This window comes from Lampetra planeri, chromosome 13, assembly GCF_965212315.1.
Source record: "Lampetra planeri chromosome 13, kcLamPlan1.2.h2, whole genome shotgun sequence".
NCBI classification, from domain to species: domain Eukaryota; kingdom Metazoa; phylum Chordata; class Hyperoartia; order Petromyzontiformes; family Petromyzontidae; genus Lampetra; species Lampetra planeri.
The window spans coordinates 11,847,980-11,867,789 of NC_136119.1; the positions used below are offsets into that span (position 1 = coordinate 11,847,980).

General features: G+C 42.4%; 1 protein-coding gene across 9 annotated transcripts in view; it reads left to right on the forward strand.

The window, feature by feature from the left end:
• LOC144722068 (transcription factor 12-like) overlaps positions 1-19,810 on the forward strand; it is a 176,185-nt gene that overhangs the window by 133,160 nt on the left and 23,215 nt on the right. For 8 of the 9 annotated variants that reach the window (XM_078600174.1, XM_078600172.1, XM_078600168.1 and 5 more), the window contains exons 11-15: positions 1,084-1,148; positions 12,879-12,957; positions 15,926-15,999; positions 16,652-16,723; positions 18,522-18,725. In XM_078600174.1, coding sequence (XP_078456300.1) covers positions 1,084-1,148; positions 12,879-12,957; positions 15,926-15,999; positions 16,652-16,723; positions 18,522-18,725 — 494 coding nt within the window. The remainder of the gene's footprint in view (positions 1-1,083; positions 1,149-12,878; positions 12,958-15,925; positions 16,000-16,651; positions 16,724-18,521; positions 18,726-19,810) is intronic. The other variant, XM_078600173.1, reaches the window with a different exon arrangement.

Below are 19,810 nucleotides of genomic sequence, written 5' to 3' on the forward strand. Positions count from 1 at the left end.
ATTCCGGAAAAAAAAGTAGTCGTCGACATCGGCAACTCAAAAAGAAAATTAGTGCTCGCGCTTAATTCGTATACATGCTCTCGTTACGTAACAACAGGAGATAAAAAGGCAGCAAATGCGTCCTATCGTCGTGAGGTGATGTGGAGATTTTCTGCTGAACAAGTCGAGATAAAAGAGTGCATTGATCTGCCACTGGTGGGGTTGGGGAGGAGACGCTTGTGCTGATCTTTTTGTATAGCTTCTACTTGGCCGCAAGCTGCCCGCAGAATTCTTGAGCCGCAAAACATTGGCACCAAGGCGCTTTCGTCATCATTGCGAAAGGAGAGCAAACAACAAATTGAGGCGTGAAATTTGCTACGTTTCCCCTCCAACGTAAACCCACGCATCGCTCGCCCAGAAGCTTTTTATTTTTTTAAACGGTTCAAGACCAGTTCGTAGGCACGCGAACGTACACATGCGCGCACACACGCAGAGGCCCAACGTAGTAAACGCATGTCCTCGCTGGCATGATTGCCATCGTTCTTGAATTCATTATTCAAACGCGTATGATGGTTCACGCGAGCGGTTTGGTTGCGTATGCGGTCGTTTAATTGCTATTGCAAAAGTAATTGCTATATTTCGAGAAGAAAACGCTCATTTTATCTATATTGATTGATTATGTAATCATTAACTTTTTTGAAATTGTCCTAGCTGTCTACATTTTCTAGATTTAGCAGTTGAAGCTCTCTGACCTTTGTTTTCATAATAATTATTCAATCATGTTCAGTTAATATATTAAACTTTTTAGGCGCATGTAATTACGTGTAAATAAAGAAGTCACATTGCATTAATTTCCTTGAGCGAGAAGAACGCGTGTGCAATCGGATTTAATTTTTTTTCCCGCTCCCTTCTACATTGGCACAAGGGCGCTTTCGTCATCGTGCGCCGTGCTCGCGTTTTATTAATTTTTCTTGCCTACCTGGTGCTCTAACTGTGTACGACGGTCACGTGCGTGAAGGCATTCACTCGTAAACAAGACCATGTTAATGGTGTGAGACTGAAGTTGCTAACAGCCGCTCGCTTTGTTTCTTTGTTGTCTAACAGCGAGTAGAGGGAACGCGGCAGGTGGATCTCAAACGGGTGACGCCCTCGGGAAGGCCTTGGCATCTGTAAGTAATCTGTCTCATTTCCTCTTTCCTCCTCCCCCACCTGAAAGTACACGGGGGGTGGGGGGAGGCAGGGGGGGAATCTTGTGAACTGAGCTGATCACCATTTAGCCAGACTCTCCGCCACCTCTTTTTCACCCTTGCCCCAGCCTTTCCGTCCCCATTCCCATAAGTTCCCTAAACACGCGCGAACTCGTGCGCCAGCTTGCTGTGCACGTCCGTGAAAGCAGGGCGCACACGTATCACTCGATTTACGTATGTGTATGTATTTATGTTGAACTTCTTTTGCACCGTACGTAGCCAACTGTATGGTGCAAAGGGAGGTGTGGGGGAAAGATAAATGAAACTTTTCAAACCTTTTAATACAGTCTGCCTCAGCAGCAGACCATGCTTTCCCACCTGATGATGGACGCTTGTGTTGCGCCCGAAACGTCGTAATTTATTTGATTTTATACCTACGTGACTTTACCGAAAGAACCAAAGAGTATGGATTCCTGCAGTCACGAATGCTTCAAATCAAGATTAAATTAAACAAAAAGCAGTTTATGCGGTAGATGCGTTCACAAAAAAGAAAAGGGGCGCACAAAGCGAAATCACATGGCATGGGCAGTGCAGGCACACCCAACCCACAATGCACCACACGATAGACCGCTGCCTGCCTCGTAGTGCATGCAGTGCACAGACAAATAATAATGTCCCACGCCTGGCCGCATATGAGCGAATTCAAAGTGCATCCAGCCAAAATTGCATAAACCGCAAACGCCCATAAAGTGAGGGAAACGTGTCCCTCATTAATAAAAAAAATGTGCGTGGTTTCTGTAACGTTTACGAAACTCTTTGTTGCCATGATAATGTGACCTTCCCAGCTGCACGAAGAGTTGACGTCACGCTTAATGACCACCATCTTGAGATGTCACCCCGAATGGTGGCATTGCCTTGGCCACCAAGATGAATCCTGTTCGCGCTAGTTTTTATCGCCAAGTTTTGATCGCCAAGTTTTGGACAACCCTTTGATCAATTCAGTTTTCTGTAGGTCCCTGAGATCAATTTTTGTGTCATTTGGATCATCTGCACGAGCGTTATTGTAACCCCGCGTTACAGGCGGGCAGATGGACCGAGTTAATGCATTCAAACGTTCAACCGTAATTGTAAAAGCGTTAAAAAGACACGCGTTCACGCATGCACTTACAACTTCGAGAAAACACATGCACAAGCGTACACAAATATCCTCGCACACGAATTCACAGTCGGCGAATGTGTGCCCACCACACACTCGCAAGCACAGAAACATAGCTTGAGGAAAAAAACAACATGCGCACACACTGAGCTTTGGTTGCTGCTAATCCTGTGGTAGCTGAATTGTTTCGTTAGCCATGATGGAAGCTTGCAGGCATTTCCTTTGCATTACGGGGCTTGTGGTTGCACGAGTTTAGTTACAGTGGGGGGTGAGTGTGTGGTCTACATTCTCTGCAACAGGTGTGCATTCCTGGGCTCGTGGGAAGGCTGTTAATTTCATTAAACATTTCAAGTAATTTACACTGTAGAGATAAATTACTACAAATGCAAAGCTCTAATTTTCACTTTGAAATGTAAACAAGTGGTTGCTTTACTGTGTGCATATTTAAATTTTGTGTTTGTTTTATATCTGTAAGGACATTTTTTATGGTACTCTTCTACATTGGCCAGATGCTAGCCCAGCAACAACATTGGGGGATATATATTTGGGCACCGCAAAATCAGGCCTCGAACAAGAATCAAAATCATTCTCTCTAAAATTCACAGTCTCTATGTTAGCCTCTAAACCATTGCATCAACGTGCACATGTTGATTCACAGTGCTGTAGTGGTGTTGGTGTAAGAAGTCTGTACTTCGATTGCTGACCTGGGGAATTTCGGTAATTCGATTGATGACCTGGGCAATCTCGGCATTCGTAGCTATTGGTATACAACTTGCCTGGGCCTAACATTAGTAACAGATATAGTACAGTAGGAAGAGCTGAGTAGACACGTTTGTTAGATATATGACTCACTTATTTTCCTTAAATGCTTGCTTTTGACTTTTCCGTCAGCACTCCAAAGACTAATCTGTGGTGTTGGTCAATATATATATAGAGGTGTGTACACCTTTCTACGGTAAAATTCCAATTTGCCATTCATCGATTAGCCATGAATTTAACGCTTAATTGCAGAAGAGACTCTCGAATTTGTACGAGTGGTCGACAATGGTATGATACATTTCTGCGTTCAAAAATACATGGCATCAGAATGCCTGGAAATGTGTTTTTTTCTGCAACAAAAAAAATATTAAATTGTGTCACCTGTCACAAAAACATAGACGTGTCTTTCTGCCCTTTCACCAGTTATTTGCACGATCGCAAGCCACCCAATGCCGTGTTATCCTGCTGACATAATTTAGTTTAGAATTGTTTTTTCAAAAGGCACTGGTGTTTCTTGACCAACCAAATCAACATCAAATAGGAATTTGCTCACTGAGGTATTGAATTCACCAGTGTCTCGCGCTGTCTGCAACAACTGCTGTAAGCTGTAAACATTGTGAAAGGAATGTTATTAATTTGTTTCTAGTAAGTAGCCTGATGCAAGGTTCCACTAAATATACTGAGGATCCATATCTTAGCAGCCCATGGCATGGCTTAACAGCGTGGTTTTAAACCAGATGCACAATTCGCCATCATACTCCTTTGCCATCCTTCCAAGTACATTTTTGTCATATGATGTGAATTTTTGAAAGTGATTTAAAGCAGATTTGTTTTGGGGCATTAAATGTGAATAGAATGTGGCATTTGCTATAGATTAAAATGGTTTATTGTTGGAAGACCGTGAGCTCTGGCACATGCAGGCATATGCTCGCAAGTGTATGCATGTGTATGCGTGTATGTTGAACTTCTTTTGCACCATACCTAGCTAACCGTGCTAATCGGAGGTGCGCACTGGTGCCCATGTGGGATTGACAATGAACTGCTTATTTGGCCTACGATTGTGGCTGTGATGGCTAGCAATGTGCCTGTACCAATGCTATTAACTTGGATAACTGATGTTGTCATATATACTTGTTGATGTCACCTAATTGTGATCAACATCCCATAGTGTGTAATGCTTTTTGCCCAGTTGAGTTGTGTTCTCTAAAAGCATAAAGGAATGTTTTAGTAATTATTTTACCTTGATTTGATATTGCATGCAATCTCTGAATAAGCTCATGACGAATGCACATCTGTATGTATGCTTACACAGAATGTAGAGGACATAAACATATTGCTATACTGGACAAATTCTTAAATTGCCATTTATCTCAACAGCCTAAAAGGCTAAACATGTGATCTTTTGTACAATTTGGTACAACACTTTTTTCCATTGAATTTTGTTTCACACTTATTCTTGTATTATGCTCACCTTTGGCACAAAAATTTGCACGAATCAATGTGGTGATTGATAAATTTTCTACCATTTCTGGATTATTCCCGTTATCTGCGCCTTTGTTTGACTATAGCTAAAATGAGAGATTAGCATTGATATTAGGAGGATGCAGTTACAGCTAAACTTTGGGGATACTCCCGATCATTTGTTCTCCTAATTGTGCGAGCCGCGACCGCGTGCACATTTTACAGCGAATCGTAGTAAGCGGGTACCGCAGGCACGACCAGCGGCAACGTCTCCTCTGACACGGAGAGATGTGCTCAGAAACACGACGACGCGTGGGCATGATGATGATGAGCTTGTCCACTCTTCTCATCTTCGATAATATAATTGGATAAACTTGTCCCGACTTTCAGGATACTACCCTTATCCATGTGGGTAAAGCAACGACAGAAAAAGTGTGTGGAAAGGGAAGATCTGTGAATGGAATTGGTGCTGTTGGATAATAAGAAGAGCAGGTCGGAGTTTGGCCGTATTTAATAATAGTGCGCGTGTATCTTCAGCATGGCTGGATAAAAGATCCTACACCAGACGTGCACTTGTACATTTAAACTGTACTCTGACCGTACGCATTATCCAATAAGAGTATACATAATGTTAGCTTTCCCTTTACTGACGCAGAATTATATCTAAGTCAAAAAGGTTCTTTGTCAATACATCGCTTTTGGTGCACTGTCATTGTTCTGCCCAAACATACCATGACAATTAAGAGTTCCACTCGTGTTACACTATTCCATAGCAATGTGTAGAAATGCCGTAATAAAACAAATGTGCGTATGGTGCACGACAAGTGCTTGTGTACAAGAGAAGACTGGGTATTTGTTAAAGGAAAGTGGTTTTTATGGGAATTTTCACATGGAAACAGGATGAGGCTGAATTCATTTCCTGCCCTTTTGCTGATGCATACTCTGGATATTAGTGCCAGTTGGCCTGGAAGTTGCCCGAATAACCTGCATAATTGTCATGGAATAATGTTTCAGCACAGCCGTTGGGGGAGGGGGGGGGGCGCTTTGGGGGGGGGGGGTTAGAGGAGAGTTTGTGGTGTTTGTGGACCGAGGAATGTGCAGAGCTGAGAGTTTGAAGAAAAGCAAGCGAACACTTTTAAAATGTGAGCTTCCTGTGACCCATTAGCAGTGAGTTCTGCGTGTTGAGTTAGTTTTTTTGGTGAAGTGTTCACTACAATTAGCGTATTTTGCTGTGAATTTTTTTTGTTTTAAAATCTTTTTAAATTCATAAATGTTTCCAGAAATGTAATTGTATTGATTTAAGTTACTCCTGGTATATTTTTAAATACGAATATATTTCTGTTGACTAATTATTTTGAGAAGTCCACAATAACAAGATTTTTAGACCACTGTTTAATTATTTTGACATTTGTGTCGTATGTATTTCTAATTCTCATTTTGGATGATTACAGACCGATCATTTTGGAAACCATTACAAACGTGTACTTTATGTTGTAATTTGCCGAGGCAATTCCTCAATTGCATACGCCCTACGTCATATCTAAGCTCGTGACAGTTTTTGTTCATAGTTTAACTTAACACAGAAATGTAACATTTTAACTTATTCATGTAAAAGGCTAGGTCTTAAGTCAAAAACTAGAAAGAATGTTTCGCTTTGCTTTTCCGCCTAGGAATGCAATGGATGCTCCACAGCTTTGATCTTTGTAAGCCTTGGTCAAAAAATGAATACAGAGGTCAGGGGTTTTCCGCACAACTGAGTCTCAGAGATTTGCCTATGAAGCCAAAGTGCCTCTGAGGATTTTAAGGTTCCAGGCAACCGCACTCGTCACCTAGCATACATTTCCCACATCACATGAAAGTCTTTGCTTTTCCCTGCCTTACATTGTTTGCTTTTATCTTCTGGTTTCTCCCCCCCCACTGCTGGAAGGGCCAATTTGGTTCTCGAAACAATCCGAAGTTGTGTTGCTGTTTCATTGGCATTGCAATATGTTAATGGATTTCAACGGGAATGGCTTGTGCTCAAGTCAGACTGGAGATCTTCATCAAAGTTTGGATCAGTGAAACACAACCAATAATTTAACAGGTCAAAAAACGTAATTATTGGAGGGATACAACTGGAAAACACTGAGTGCATATCTGGTGTAATTTTTTTAGATCATAATGAAATAGAGGTGATTGAGAGAAAGTTGGAGTGTTTTTGAGCTATTAAATTGAATAATTAAAAGCATAAAATATGCATCAAAAAACAAAGTTTTAAATCGTTGCTAATTACCTCTTAATGTTCTTTGGGTCTTTCGATAAAGCCACGTAGATAGAAAAATAATAATATCACGACGGTTTTTTTTTACACCTGATGACGATTGCTTGTGTTGCTATCGAAACGTCGTGATATTGTTATGATTTTTATTCTTTTTTCTATCTACATGGCTTTACCGAAAGGCCCAAAGACTATGAATTCCTGCAGTCACGAAAGCTTTAAGTCAAGATTTACCTCTTCATGGTTCAAAAACTTGAACACTGACAAAGAAAATGGAATAAACCGAAACATTACGCAATGACGTGTAGAAAAGTGCTTGCTTGGGTTTAAACTGAGTGAGTAAAAGGAACATGGATCAGACAGCTTCATCCAGCCCCAGGTAGAGCATGACAGATGATTACAATTGAAAACGAAGCAGGTCTACTGTGCATTAATTAAGACTAAACGACTATTCTTTATATACACATATTTGGCAGAGTAAACGGGTTGTTTTTTTGTATGTCATTGATGTGGCAGAGCTTATCAGTCAGTGGGTGATAATGGTATTAACCCATTTATTGCTTCAGCTTTGATATGATTAAAAAGTACGGAATTAAATGTATTGTTTCCAAGTTAGATGATTGCTTGCACTTTGTATACATATGTTCATTTTATAATGATTTTAGAATAATATTCCTTGGTTATATTATTTTAGAATGTTGTCTTTGTAGCCATCGGGACATACTATTGAAGACAGAATGGAAAGGTTGCTAATGACCACATGCTGAGAGCCTTCCCAGATTATTCAAATGAAATCTTCAAATGAAAAGTAGCCTATTGGTAGAGAGACGAGGCTGCATTTAGATCACACGTTGCAATTGCACATGAAGAGGTAACGCTCTGACCTCAAGGGTGCTTTAATTGGTGCTTTTATTTTTGTCTGAAGCTCCGGGAACAGAGAGCTCATTTTAAGAGACAGGACTTGCAGTATGGGGGATGCTCTGACTGCATCCAGAATTTTACATCCAATAAATCGTCCATTTTAAAACATTGCGTGCCTCTGCCATGGCCAAAAATCTGGAATATCATCTGCTATCATTAAGTTTGTCCAATTAGGGCAAGGACAGATCTTTCTTGCAAATGAGTTCTTTGCGTGTATTATGATTTACCATTTGTAGCGATAGAAGTTATAGTATTAAAACTGCATTAGGCCGTTGATATTCAATACCAGGTGACAAATAGTGCAGAAGAGCTATTCGTTTGGATGGTTCCATACATTGAAATGCTTTTTCATATATATATCGCAAGAAGGCAAAATGTGCCTTGCTAATGCATTCAATGTTTTGTTTAAAGGTAGGACATTAACCAGCTCACTCGTGAAAATGTGATTGACATCCCATCAATGAATGGAAACCAACAATGGCCGATTGGTCTCAAATAACTCGTGTAATGTGTTGGTCAATTGTCAAAGAACCACCACGCCCAAGAGAGCACAGTGCACAGAATGACCCGCAGACCCAGGTGTCCAGTGGCCTTGTAATGCACACAATTCACCAGTCTCTGGAGCATTGTCACCTTAGAGCTTCATATGCCGAGCAAGAGAGGTGTGTACTCACAGTTCATCATGGGCCAGGTTAAACAGCAAGTCTCCTGGAGCAGTCCGTCCAATAGGATCATCCTCCTGTGCTTTTGTAACACTTCAGTTATCCTCTTCGATTGCAGTTTGCGAATCAATGGCTGCAGCACTACGTTGCCTTCCTGTCTATGTATGTGGGTAATTTTGGCACGGATTGTTTGAGGAAGGTAATTGATCAGATTGGCCATTTGAAAATACTAAATTGACTAAAATATTACATAAAATAATGGTTGCTTAAAATGGCTTTTTGGCAGCTTTTTTTCACGCAGTTTGTTTTGTTTCCATCTCTTCGTTTTGGGGCAGGGGGTTCGCATAGCCTCAGAAATGCCGCATGGCGTTTGAAAAATGTAAAAAAAGACCAGTTAAATTCAACCTAATGAGGATTTTGTTTACGCTACGAATGGGACTTTCTCAATGGAAATGGCATTGCGCAGTTCTGCGTCTGAATTGTTGGACAGTTTTAAGCGGTGGGAGATGTTCTGCAACCTGAAACCCAATTCTGTCAACACACACACATGATCTCATGGCCCTCTGCTCTGTTATTAAAAATGATTGCGTCTGTGGCTGTTTCAAAAGCTGGGAGAGGAGGGAAGTAGAGACATTTACACAATTAATGGTATTAAATCATTTAAACAGGCCAATTAAAATTTAAATGAATAAATCTGTTTTGTTCCGTAGATATAAAGCACAATGGCACGTCGCTGTTCATTCATCATAATGTGAGATTTACCATTACGGCTCATAGTGCCAAGAACTTTGTGCGAATCCAGCTGCAGTTGATTGAAGGCATCAACCAGTTCAAATTTAAGTTAATATGTCCCAGCGCTTTTTGAGTTCAGATAAAACAGCTTCATAATGTAAAGCAGCCTACCCTATCATATTGTTTTGATTATTTGAACATTAGACAAACCTGAAAAGATGTGTGCTGTTGATGTTGAATGCTTGAAGTCTGCCCTTAGAAGTTGTATTTGTGTGAATTACTCTTTCTCTTTAATAAAATAAATGCTCACATTGCACATTGTTATAATATGATACTGTATTTTTTTTACTTAGTATTACGATTACTGGAAAACATTTTCAAGTTTAGTTTAATGAGATTCCTGTCTGGCGCACATGACGAATTTCCTTCAAAGGACACACAGCAGTACGTTTGATGTTCATCTTAAACATTTTATTCGTGTGTGTTTTAGTGTCGTAAAATATTTTCTGACTAGGATTTCCACAGCGATGGCATTTTCTTTAATTTTAGGATCCATAAATGTTTTCCCACATTGGCTGCACATGACGATTGGGGTGTGCCTGAAAGGATCTAAAAAGGAAGGGGTGGGGGCAGTCTGGAGAGGGCGGGGGTGGGGGTTAGTCAGGGGGTGGTGTGGCGGAATATTTACTCAAATGCCTAAATTAAATGTGTTTTGTTGGTTGGCACTAACAAATTTGTTGGATGCACGTTTCCATGGAGGCGCACAGTGGAAGGACTGCAGCGACGTGGCAGGCAGGCTTGTGTGACTGTCGCCAGGTCTGGCGGCGCTTTTTTTTAAGGTAGCCTCATTAATCATCTGTGACGGGGCCTGCAGTGAAGCTCCCCATCTGCTCCCGCAAAAATGTGGGGCGGTGAGTTTTGGGGGGGGGGCGGCGGGGAGGGGTGATGCGCATTATATTGCCCCACCTCCTGCCTCGGCTTGGCGTCTCTTCCCCCCCCCACTTCCTCTTGTCGGAGCCCTTTTGCTCACAACTCCCCTGCTCCTTACACTCCCTTTCCCTTCACCCGTGTCCTTTATATCCTCCCCCACCTCTTCCACCCTTCCGACTGACCCCCCCCCCCACACAAAATTGTCATCGCGTTTCCCCAGCACCGCCGCCCCCCCCCCCCAACTTACAGGCCCCTTGAATTACCGCAGTTAGTGGCTTCCATGCATTTATTTGAAGAAGTACGGGAATTTGAAGGCCCTTTGTTTCTCAACTGAGCATTTCAGTTTGCCGATTATTATTTCAGAGCCCAATGAAAATTATCTGAAGATTTGTTTTTTATATTTAAAAAGAAGCGTATGGCACATGCCTACGCGCTTTGCAGTCAAATTCGCTCGTCTCGACACGTTTATCAACGATTTTAATGTGTATTTTCATTTGTTTTTCTTGTTAAACAACTTTCTGTAAACTTTTAGTTTTTACAAAATGGAGATATTTGTTTACGATATGTACTGTACATTGCTTTTACCTGTTTATTAACCGGGGAGGGGGAACAAGATGAGCGTACTTTTATTTTAAGTTACTGCAGCTCCATTCTTATTGATGTTGAGCCAGATCATGTCACATACGTATCACGTACATTTTGAAATCAAGTTAAAATAAGGTAATGATAGGTTTGTGCTGAACATCAATGAGCAACCCAGGAAAAGGACTGTAATGGTTGTTTTTTAATAACCACAGGTCTGTTAGCTTCATGAATCTGTCCACACCATTACAGATGTTAAATGTCAAGACCTGCATCCAAATTGGGTAAACAGCAGGCCAGTGGAAGTCAACAGGATGACGATTTTTTGTTTATAATTTTTTTAATTCTTTCTTTGTTTTGTCATTGCAAAAGTTCACGATTGCACCAACCATTATAAACGTTGGTGTGCTTTAAAGTTATCGCGTGATTATTTATTTTTTGCCATAAAGTAGTTGACAGCTTTTTTGTGTGAAAAAGCTGTGAATAATGGCCTCTGAAAAAAGTATAACTTGTCTACAACTTTTAAGACCTGTCATCTGAGTTGTTTTAACGTCCAGGTCTCAATTTACATAGCAGGCAGATATCACAGTGGTGGAAGATTGTGGCAGATGGAAAACGTTTCACCAATGGGGTTTTTTTTTCTCTATGCCTGAGCTGTGCGAAAGTGCCTTTCGACACTGCAACATTGGTCGAGTGCAAGTTCATTCATCAAATGCAAGTTAGGTGCGGGGCAGAAATGGTGGCGGCGATTCTGCCAGCATGACTGATGATATTATGGCAGCTTGGATGAGCATGGTTGGCCACGTACGGTGCGAAAGAAGTTCAAAATACATCACGGTGCAATCCCCCCGCTCATGGACAGAGCCGAACAGTCATGCTCCGATCCGTCGGTCACAATTGCTTACACCTGTGTATGTGTCTGCACTAAATCCATTAAGAAGACAACTATCCCACAGACATTGGCTTTGGGGTTTGGACATTGCTGAACCGTCAGCCTTAATAGGAAAGTGTGGCTACCGTCCTGTCTTTTATACAGACACATGGGTATGTATTTCAAATCTTAGGTCAACAGGCCATACGAGCTGCTGCTGTTAATGCTAACACACCTCACCATTGCATCCTTCAGCCAGATTCTGCAACCATAGCACAGCTGGCCTTGTGCTTCTTGCTGCCATAGCACTGCCAGGGTCTATGCCCTGGAAAATTCTCAAAAACGAATATTTGATCGCTCGTGTGTGTTGTCATCTATTGCTATGCTCAGAAACAATGCAGAATGCTGTAATTAGAGGATTTGGTTACAGCCCTTTGTAGAAAATTGTGAAGAATCGAAGTTAAGATCCAATAATTTTCAGTGGTGTCTGTTCTGCAATGGACATGCGGTTGTAGTGTCCACATTGGACTGCCTTGCATATTAGTGTCACCTTCCAATATTTGCCCACAGCACAGTGCACAGTTGGACGTGTGCGCGTGTGTTTGTTATTGGAGAGCGGTGGTATAGTGGTTAGTGCACTGCGCAGCGAACCTGTCGATCCGAGCTTGATTCCCGCTCTCACGGCTAACACCAGTGACAATTATCTTAAGTGGTCTTGGGCCTCCCCTAGGTCGACTCGGCCTCAAATGATTACCTGGTGCGTTGTGTAAACATCGCCATTGGGGAGACAAAGGTGGCCGTGCGTGGTGTTGGCGACCCCACCCCTCTTCGTGTGCCGTGCCGGCCTTCATAAGTGCTGGCTTGCCCCAACAGTCTGTTAAGGCTATACGGGTTATGTTTGTTTTTGTATATCACATTATATGTTCTACCCAGCGTGGCTTCTTCACCCGAGTGTGGGGCTCTGTGTGTGTGCAGCTCTCGTCCCAGCCGCGCGCTCGGGCAGGCATTGATCCGCACACAAACCAGGTCCCTCGCATTAGGCCAAAGTGATGTTTTGTTGCCCGGAGGCATTCTCGTAGTATCATTAAGAGTTCTGCTCCCTCTCATTTCCTTAATGCATTGTCCTAATGCAGGCCTGTAATAGTGTCATTTACTGCCACATTTCAGGGTCATTGGCTCATTTTGCCTAACGGAAACCCGTCACTGCAAGAAGCAATTATCCTTATAGATCAGTTTAGGGGATAATGCGATAAGGTTGCAACATTATTTCTGGATGAGCAAAGGCAGTTATTGCTTCACTTTTGCTTAAAGGGCAGGACAAGGTCATTTCTCTCTGCCTGGTTGATTTATTTTAATAAAGCATGTGCATTTTCATTTGCAGATTTATTCGCCAGATCACACCAGCAACAGCTTTCCATCCAACCCCTCCACACCAGTCGGCTCTCCCCCACCACTCACAGGTAAGATATGGATGTGATGACCCCCATCCAATGCTTTTCATAAAGTGTACCCATTTGGTAATTACATTGTTTGGAGATGAACAAATTCCTTCACTGATGGGTTAAACATTGAATGGGGAGATTTTTATGGTTTCACAGACTAATGAACGATAAAGGGACAGATCTAAATGATAAGTGATGGATGGAAATCGAATTGGCATATTTAAACAAGAGGTAAATAAACATTTGCTTGATACATCTGAAATAGAATGGTGTGCGTGTGAAAACACACCGATTTTCCCGTCAATCCTTCACAATGCCGGTCATGCAAATCTAAACAAACATTAATACAAACAAACCATCTTTAACCTCTTTCTGTTACGCCTGCTCAAAGTGGAAAAATCAAGGTGCACGTTGACAAATTTGCAGTTGTGTGTATAGCTTTTGTATATAGGATTCTTTCTGACATTTTGCAAATGTTTTTATTTCTCAACAATAAGAAAAACAAATTTCCAATTAATAGCTTTCCAATAAATGAGGGTATTATTGAAGCAATGATGATTTACTGTAATTGAGGCTTCTTTTATCGTCTAGAAAAGCCTCGCTTGAGTGTTCAACTCTTCCTGAATCGCCCTGTATTGGGAATGGAATGTTTTTCATGTGGAAGAACACTCAAAGGGCCACACAGGTGGGGTCTTGATCCCACTTGCTGTACCGATATTTCATAGCCGCTTCGTAGTCCAGCAGATTTGGGAGTTTACACATGTACTGGATCCAACAACCCTCGCCCTCCTCAGCACAAGAGTCTAGCAGTGTTGCCACCACAATGAACATTCGCAAAGGTTTTCGGCATGCTGCGTTGTCACCTCAGATATGTGTATGTATGTTGAACTTCTTTCGCACCGTACGTAGCCAACTGTGCTAATCGGAGGTGCATGCTTATTTGTTTGTCAGCGTATTTCTAACATAATTTATTGTAATAAATTATATGCTTTGATATGAAACTTGAGAATTTCCCTCGTGTAAGATTAGTTCATTGTCCCTTTCAACAGTTTTATCTTCATGATAAATATTTTGTCCACCCAAGAAAAAAAAATTGAACACAATCGCTTCGGGGCACTGAGCCCCCCGTCATAGTTAGGAACGGTTGCAATAGGCAGAAGTGATGGGCAGCCTCTTTGCTATTTTCAGTAATTTTTCTGCAAATCATCTGCCGATTTAATTTTAATTTTATTTACAATGGCCGTAAATCTTTGGCTGGAAATTTTCCCGAACCACATTAATTGTAAATTTATCAGCGACGAAATACATTTTCATAGTTTGACAGTTATTTAGCAATAAAGCAAGATTTATTTTGAAACATGCATTATGCATATGTCGTGTAAGTATGTATATATATTTTTTAGCTTTAAAGCTTTCTTCGGGAACAACTTTAGGTACCAGTAAAATACACTACAATAAGGCACTTTTGTAACATCTACTCTGGCCTTTGACTCTGTCGGTCAGCTGTTAGAGAAAGAGGAGTTGTTTTTGCTGAAAGCTCAGACATTATGCAGAGTAAAATGGTTACGCCCCAGGGATTGTTGAAAAATTTTGCCATCATCCAGCTTGGCATGTCTGCCTTTTTGTGATGCTAATGTTTTGGGGGGAGGGTGGGGGGCGGTTTGCTGAATAGAAGAGAAGGATGAGGGCAGGGGGCACGGAGGGTTTGTGTGTGTGGGGGTACAGACGTTTGTTTTATGGAGTCTCCTGTTCGGGCCCAACAAAAGGACGAAGGAGGGCCCTCCATTTGTGGCCCTTGACGAGTGACGGGGCGTCACCCAGACGTGTCACTGGGAAGTAACCCCTGGGCTTCTGAAATGCTGACAAAGCACCATTCGCAGGGCCCAGTGGGTCCTCTGTTAGGCCCCCACTGAGCAGCCGCTCACGGAATACCACATTTGAGCGCTGTTGCTCTCGCGGAGATGTAAGTTTAAATCGTGGAAAGCGTACACTTTCCGTAATTTGCTAATGTTGGCGATCGTCTGAATGAGTAAACGTATCATCGTTGTGCGTGTGTGATCATTTGTTTCGGTGTAAAGTAAAATGCGGTGTATGCGTGAATTCCTAATCTGGTGTGCTTTATTTTCAGTAATTGAATTACTTGCATTATAAAGCCATTTTTTGTCTAGTTAGTACGAATCGCAGGGGAAATTGTAGTGATATCGGAGTGTTCCCACGAATTTGGTGTAATGAGCAATTTTAGGTGTCTGCATTTTACTTTAAAGGCAAGCCATGCTCATATTTATTATAAGTGAATAATAAATGTGTGATCCTGCTCAACATCACCCCCTCCCGATGGCAATTCAATGAATAGTTGCATTTTGATGACATTTTGATTCAGGAATTAATTAACTTTTTTTTATTTTGTACAGGGGTCTTGTGAACCTGTTACCAAAAAACATACGACTCAAAAGTATTAAAATAAGGAATGTAAAGTTTCCACTGTTGTCCCAGGGCTATATATAGATGATGATTGGTACCTCAAACTTGTTTGAGCATGAAAGCACTTTAACATGTACATTTTTAATACAACAAATCAATTTATAAAATGTTGCTCTCATTAGAGTTCAGGGCGTTTGGTTTCAAATATATACTCGGTAAAACATTCAAGCCAATGAGATTTTCTCAGGACATAATAAAACGTGGAAATGTTGAGCCTCTTAGATTCTCCTTGTATTTTCCATTTCACGTTCATAAGGAAGCCGCCTCATTACTGTGCCCTTACTGACTTCTGGACTCGAGTCAGGTGGGAGGCAAAGAGAAAGAGAAGATATTATTATTATCAAGAGCCGTTCATATGCCAAGTACACACACGCTGAAATATTTCTACCGCTGCCTCTCCTTCCAAGTGCTGTAATTTAGTGAATGCCGCACGCACACGCGCGCGCGTGTGTTTATCTGCAACCCCCCTTTGAAGTTTTCTCTAATTGCTGCTTTGGCTTTGCAGGTGCGGCACAGTGGTCACGGACCGCGGCGCAGGCGCCTTCATCTCCCAACTACGAGAGCTCCTTGCACTCGCTGGTGAGGCCACACAGGGCACTGGTTTGACTACGCACATCCACGGACTGTGATCAGCCCACACACACGCGCCCTTGACAATTGACGTAAGATGAGAAAGAAAACTTGAGCCCGATTGCAAAGCATGCAGTTTTTGCTTTGAGGATGCTCCAGAGGCGAATATGTAACTAGTGTTCCATTACTTCTCTAATACATGGTTATTAGCAGCTCAGAGGAAAAGTTGTCAGATGAATCATGTTTTGTAAAAAAAAAAGTTGGTCTGTCCAAGTTTTGCTTTTTCACAAAATATGACCATTGGGTTGTTATTGTGTGTGCAAGCCTTTTGCGTAACTCTCACAGCACGTTCGCGGGGCCGCATGGTCTTAATTCTCTCTGCTTGCTGAAACTCTCGAGTCAGACATTCTTGCTGCCCGTCAGCCCTTCTGGCTTACATCAAATGCTGCTGGTGCTGCCGCCGCCGCCGCTTTGCCGCCTGCTTCACCATCACTGTTTGCACGGCACTAAACCTGACTTGGAGATGAAACCCTTCACAGAGTATCTCCTCGTTGGCCGCTTTTGTCCCATTTTTAGTGTGTGTGCGCGCGTGCTTGCTTGCTTTTGCTTCCACTAATGCCTGCTACCCCGGCCGTCCTCTTATCCCTCTCTGGGCTTTCAGAAAAGTCGCGTGGAGCAGCAACTTCATGAGCACTTGCAGGATGCCATGTCTTTCCTAAAGGATGTCTGCGAGGTACTCACCCTGTCTTCTGCTCTGCACAGGACTTTTGCAACTTAATAATAATAAAAAGTCCCAGGGAGCACGAGAGGGCTCACACTTTTTTTTCCGGTATCGGTTGTTTGAAACCTTATTAACAATATACCGAGAGACGTGATTCGTCAGGCTTTTCTCTATGCTTTGTTTATGCGTTTTGGGAACATTATGTAATGCCGTGGATAATATTTCAGGATTTAATTGTGTTTATCCAGCCAAGGACTGATGTAAAAATATGGCATCTGCAGCGCGATGTTGCCAGTGCAGCTATTAACAGGTTTTAGAAAACATTGTAATACGTCAATTTGGCAGACAGAAGAAATGCCATACATCATTTTGTAGCAAAGCATAAGCATTTAAAGATATTTTATAAAAATAGCCAAATGTAAGACCTATCACTTTATTTCATTCGCTTTGGTTGGTGTGTGCATATCATATCAAACGGCACGTTATTCTGCTCATCGTTTTACCCCATCATGTGCAAAAGCACCATGACCTGAAACGCAGTCTCTTGAAAATAAATTTTGGCTCAATGTACATTTGGCTTCATCCCAGCAAAAATGTTCTGAACTACCTCATGGTGGCCTGTAATAAAACACCCCCTCCTAATACAGCGTGGTATATAGGGGAGGGGGGGGGTAATGGCAGTGCCAGCCTTTGTGAGTTACAAACGGCCCATTGAAAGATGAACTTCTTCATCGACGTGCATTCCCCTTTTTCCGGATAAATTGGTCAGCGTGTCATACTCGCACTTGTTGATTGTTGTGGGGAAATGCCCGCGAGTCCTGGAGGTGGCATTTTTGTTTGTTTAATATAATTCCTAATCCTTGAATGGCTGCATTTTTTTGCCCATTGGTAAATAAATCCATTTGTGGGGACGTCTTATCATTTCAGCTTTGAGCATGAAGGCTTACGCTAGCAAAACTAACCAACGTTGTCGTGACGGCAATTCATTATTTCCTGGTTGTGCCATTTTGAAGGCATAGATAATAGTGCTGATTTTACGCTATTCCATCAGTGGACTGATATGTCTGTTTAATTCGCATAAACACTTTTGTTCTTTCACACTGCAGAATATATAATTTTATTGCTTTTCTTTGCTAAATGTGCAGATTGTATGAATATTGCAACAAATTTGGGATAACATTTTAAATGTGTGTTGGATGGTGCCACATTCTTGGATGCAAATATATGTAATTGTTTTCATTTGTTAATCCTTAAAATAATGGCAACATTGCCCCAACATTTTAAATATCAGTAAGGTTGAACATATGGAAGAGCATAATTTTCCAGATAATAAAATAAATGTTTAACTTTTGTGTGTATTTTTTATTGCTATCTACACTTTGTTTAAACTTCCGATGTGCGATATTTAATTTAATATTGCTTCATATATGTCAATTTTACAATCTGATAAGACATGAACCTTATTCCACATACATCTTGGATCTTTTTCGATGTAACATCTTGATATATTTTTTAATGTCCATATAACATTGGGAAAAAATTTTTTTGTACCTGTGGTTAACTGAGCCACATGGCCACGAACGCTCGCTCTGGAGTTGTGCACCTGGTTTCCAGGATACGTCCTGCGTTGCCAGGTTCACAACAACTGTGGCATCAACTGCGTTGAGCTCAGTCGCGCCATCTGACCAACAGCGTCTTCTGTTTGTATGTACGGCACGTCGAGCTTCGTTCGAAGCGTACGTAGCCAGGCCGCACTAATTGGAGGCGTTTGGGTGTCTTCCGTCGTTTTTTGTTTGCTTGCAACCGGCAGAGTCGGATGGAGGACCGGCTCGACCGACTCGACGACGCCATCCACATCCTGCGGAACCACGCCGTCGGGCCCTCCACAAGCATGCCCGGCGGCCACGGCGGGGACATGCACAGCCTCCTGGGGCCCTCACACAACGGCGCCATCGGGGGCCTCGCTGCCAACTACGGCACGGGTGGCTTGTCCGCAAGTCGGCACTCCGCCATGGTGAGAGCTCCGGGCGTTCGCGTGGCTTCGACGACGACGACGACTGTGAGAAAAGGATTTTTTGTCGTGGCGTTTGCTTGCAAATAAGGTCCAGGAAGTTAAGCTGTTCCGCAATTACACAGCAGGATTAAAGCTCCTCGGGAATCCGCATAGGACATGTATGTTTTCATTATATAACGGAATTGATTTTGCATCCAGCTTTGAAGAAGAGTGTGCACTGCTGCAGACACATCTGCCTTTGGGAAGTGTGGTTGCCACTAAGATTCATGCCATAGTTTCTCTGACACTTGGGGGCACTTCATATCCAAGTGAATTCCAAAATTGTGTTCACAAAGACTTTGGAAGGGAACATCTTTATTTTTTAAACAAGGATGTGTGTGTTTATTTGTCTGTTTAACAATTACAGTACATTTGTTGACAGAGACCCCAAATGTGTACATTTTTAGACCATCAGCCATTTCCGATATATGTGGGTGTATGTGCTTTTTTCTTCACATGCACAATTGTTCAATTATACAAACATCTTTTTTTACCCTGTTAGTTAATAACCTCTGAACACGAGTATTTCCCCAGTCGTTATATTTTACCTTTGTGACCATTCATTGTGCATTCATCGGCAACACGTAGCAGGAGTTGCCAGTTGGGTTTTTCCGTTAAGAAATATACCTCGGGAGGTCTATTCAATTTACTTGATAAGTGAGCATTGACTCGTGTAAGTGATTGGCGCCGTTTCTGTTGAAATGCCAGCATTCACATTAGATGCTAATTGTGTGAGTGCCCCTGAAGCCTGCGGACTGGCAGGGAAAACCGGCGCTGTGCTTTTAAACTCACGCATTCGGGGGGCCCCGAGTGGCAGCAGCAGCAGCCTGGTATCTGGCAGCAGCGGTTACGGCAAGCGAGCTCTCGCATGCGCTCGCACACGCTCTCCGTCCGTCCAACCGTTTGCAGTCTTTGCCCTCCTGTTTGCTTCGCTACACTTTGCTTTCCCTCACCTTCTGGAGAAAATGCCACCGCGGGGGGGGGGGGCGGCGGGGAGCGACAGGCTCAGCCGTAAAGGAGAGCCGCGGCGGCTGCGTTAGGCCCCA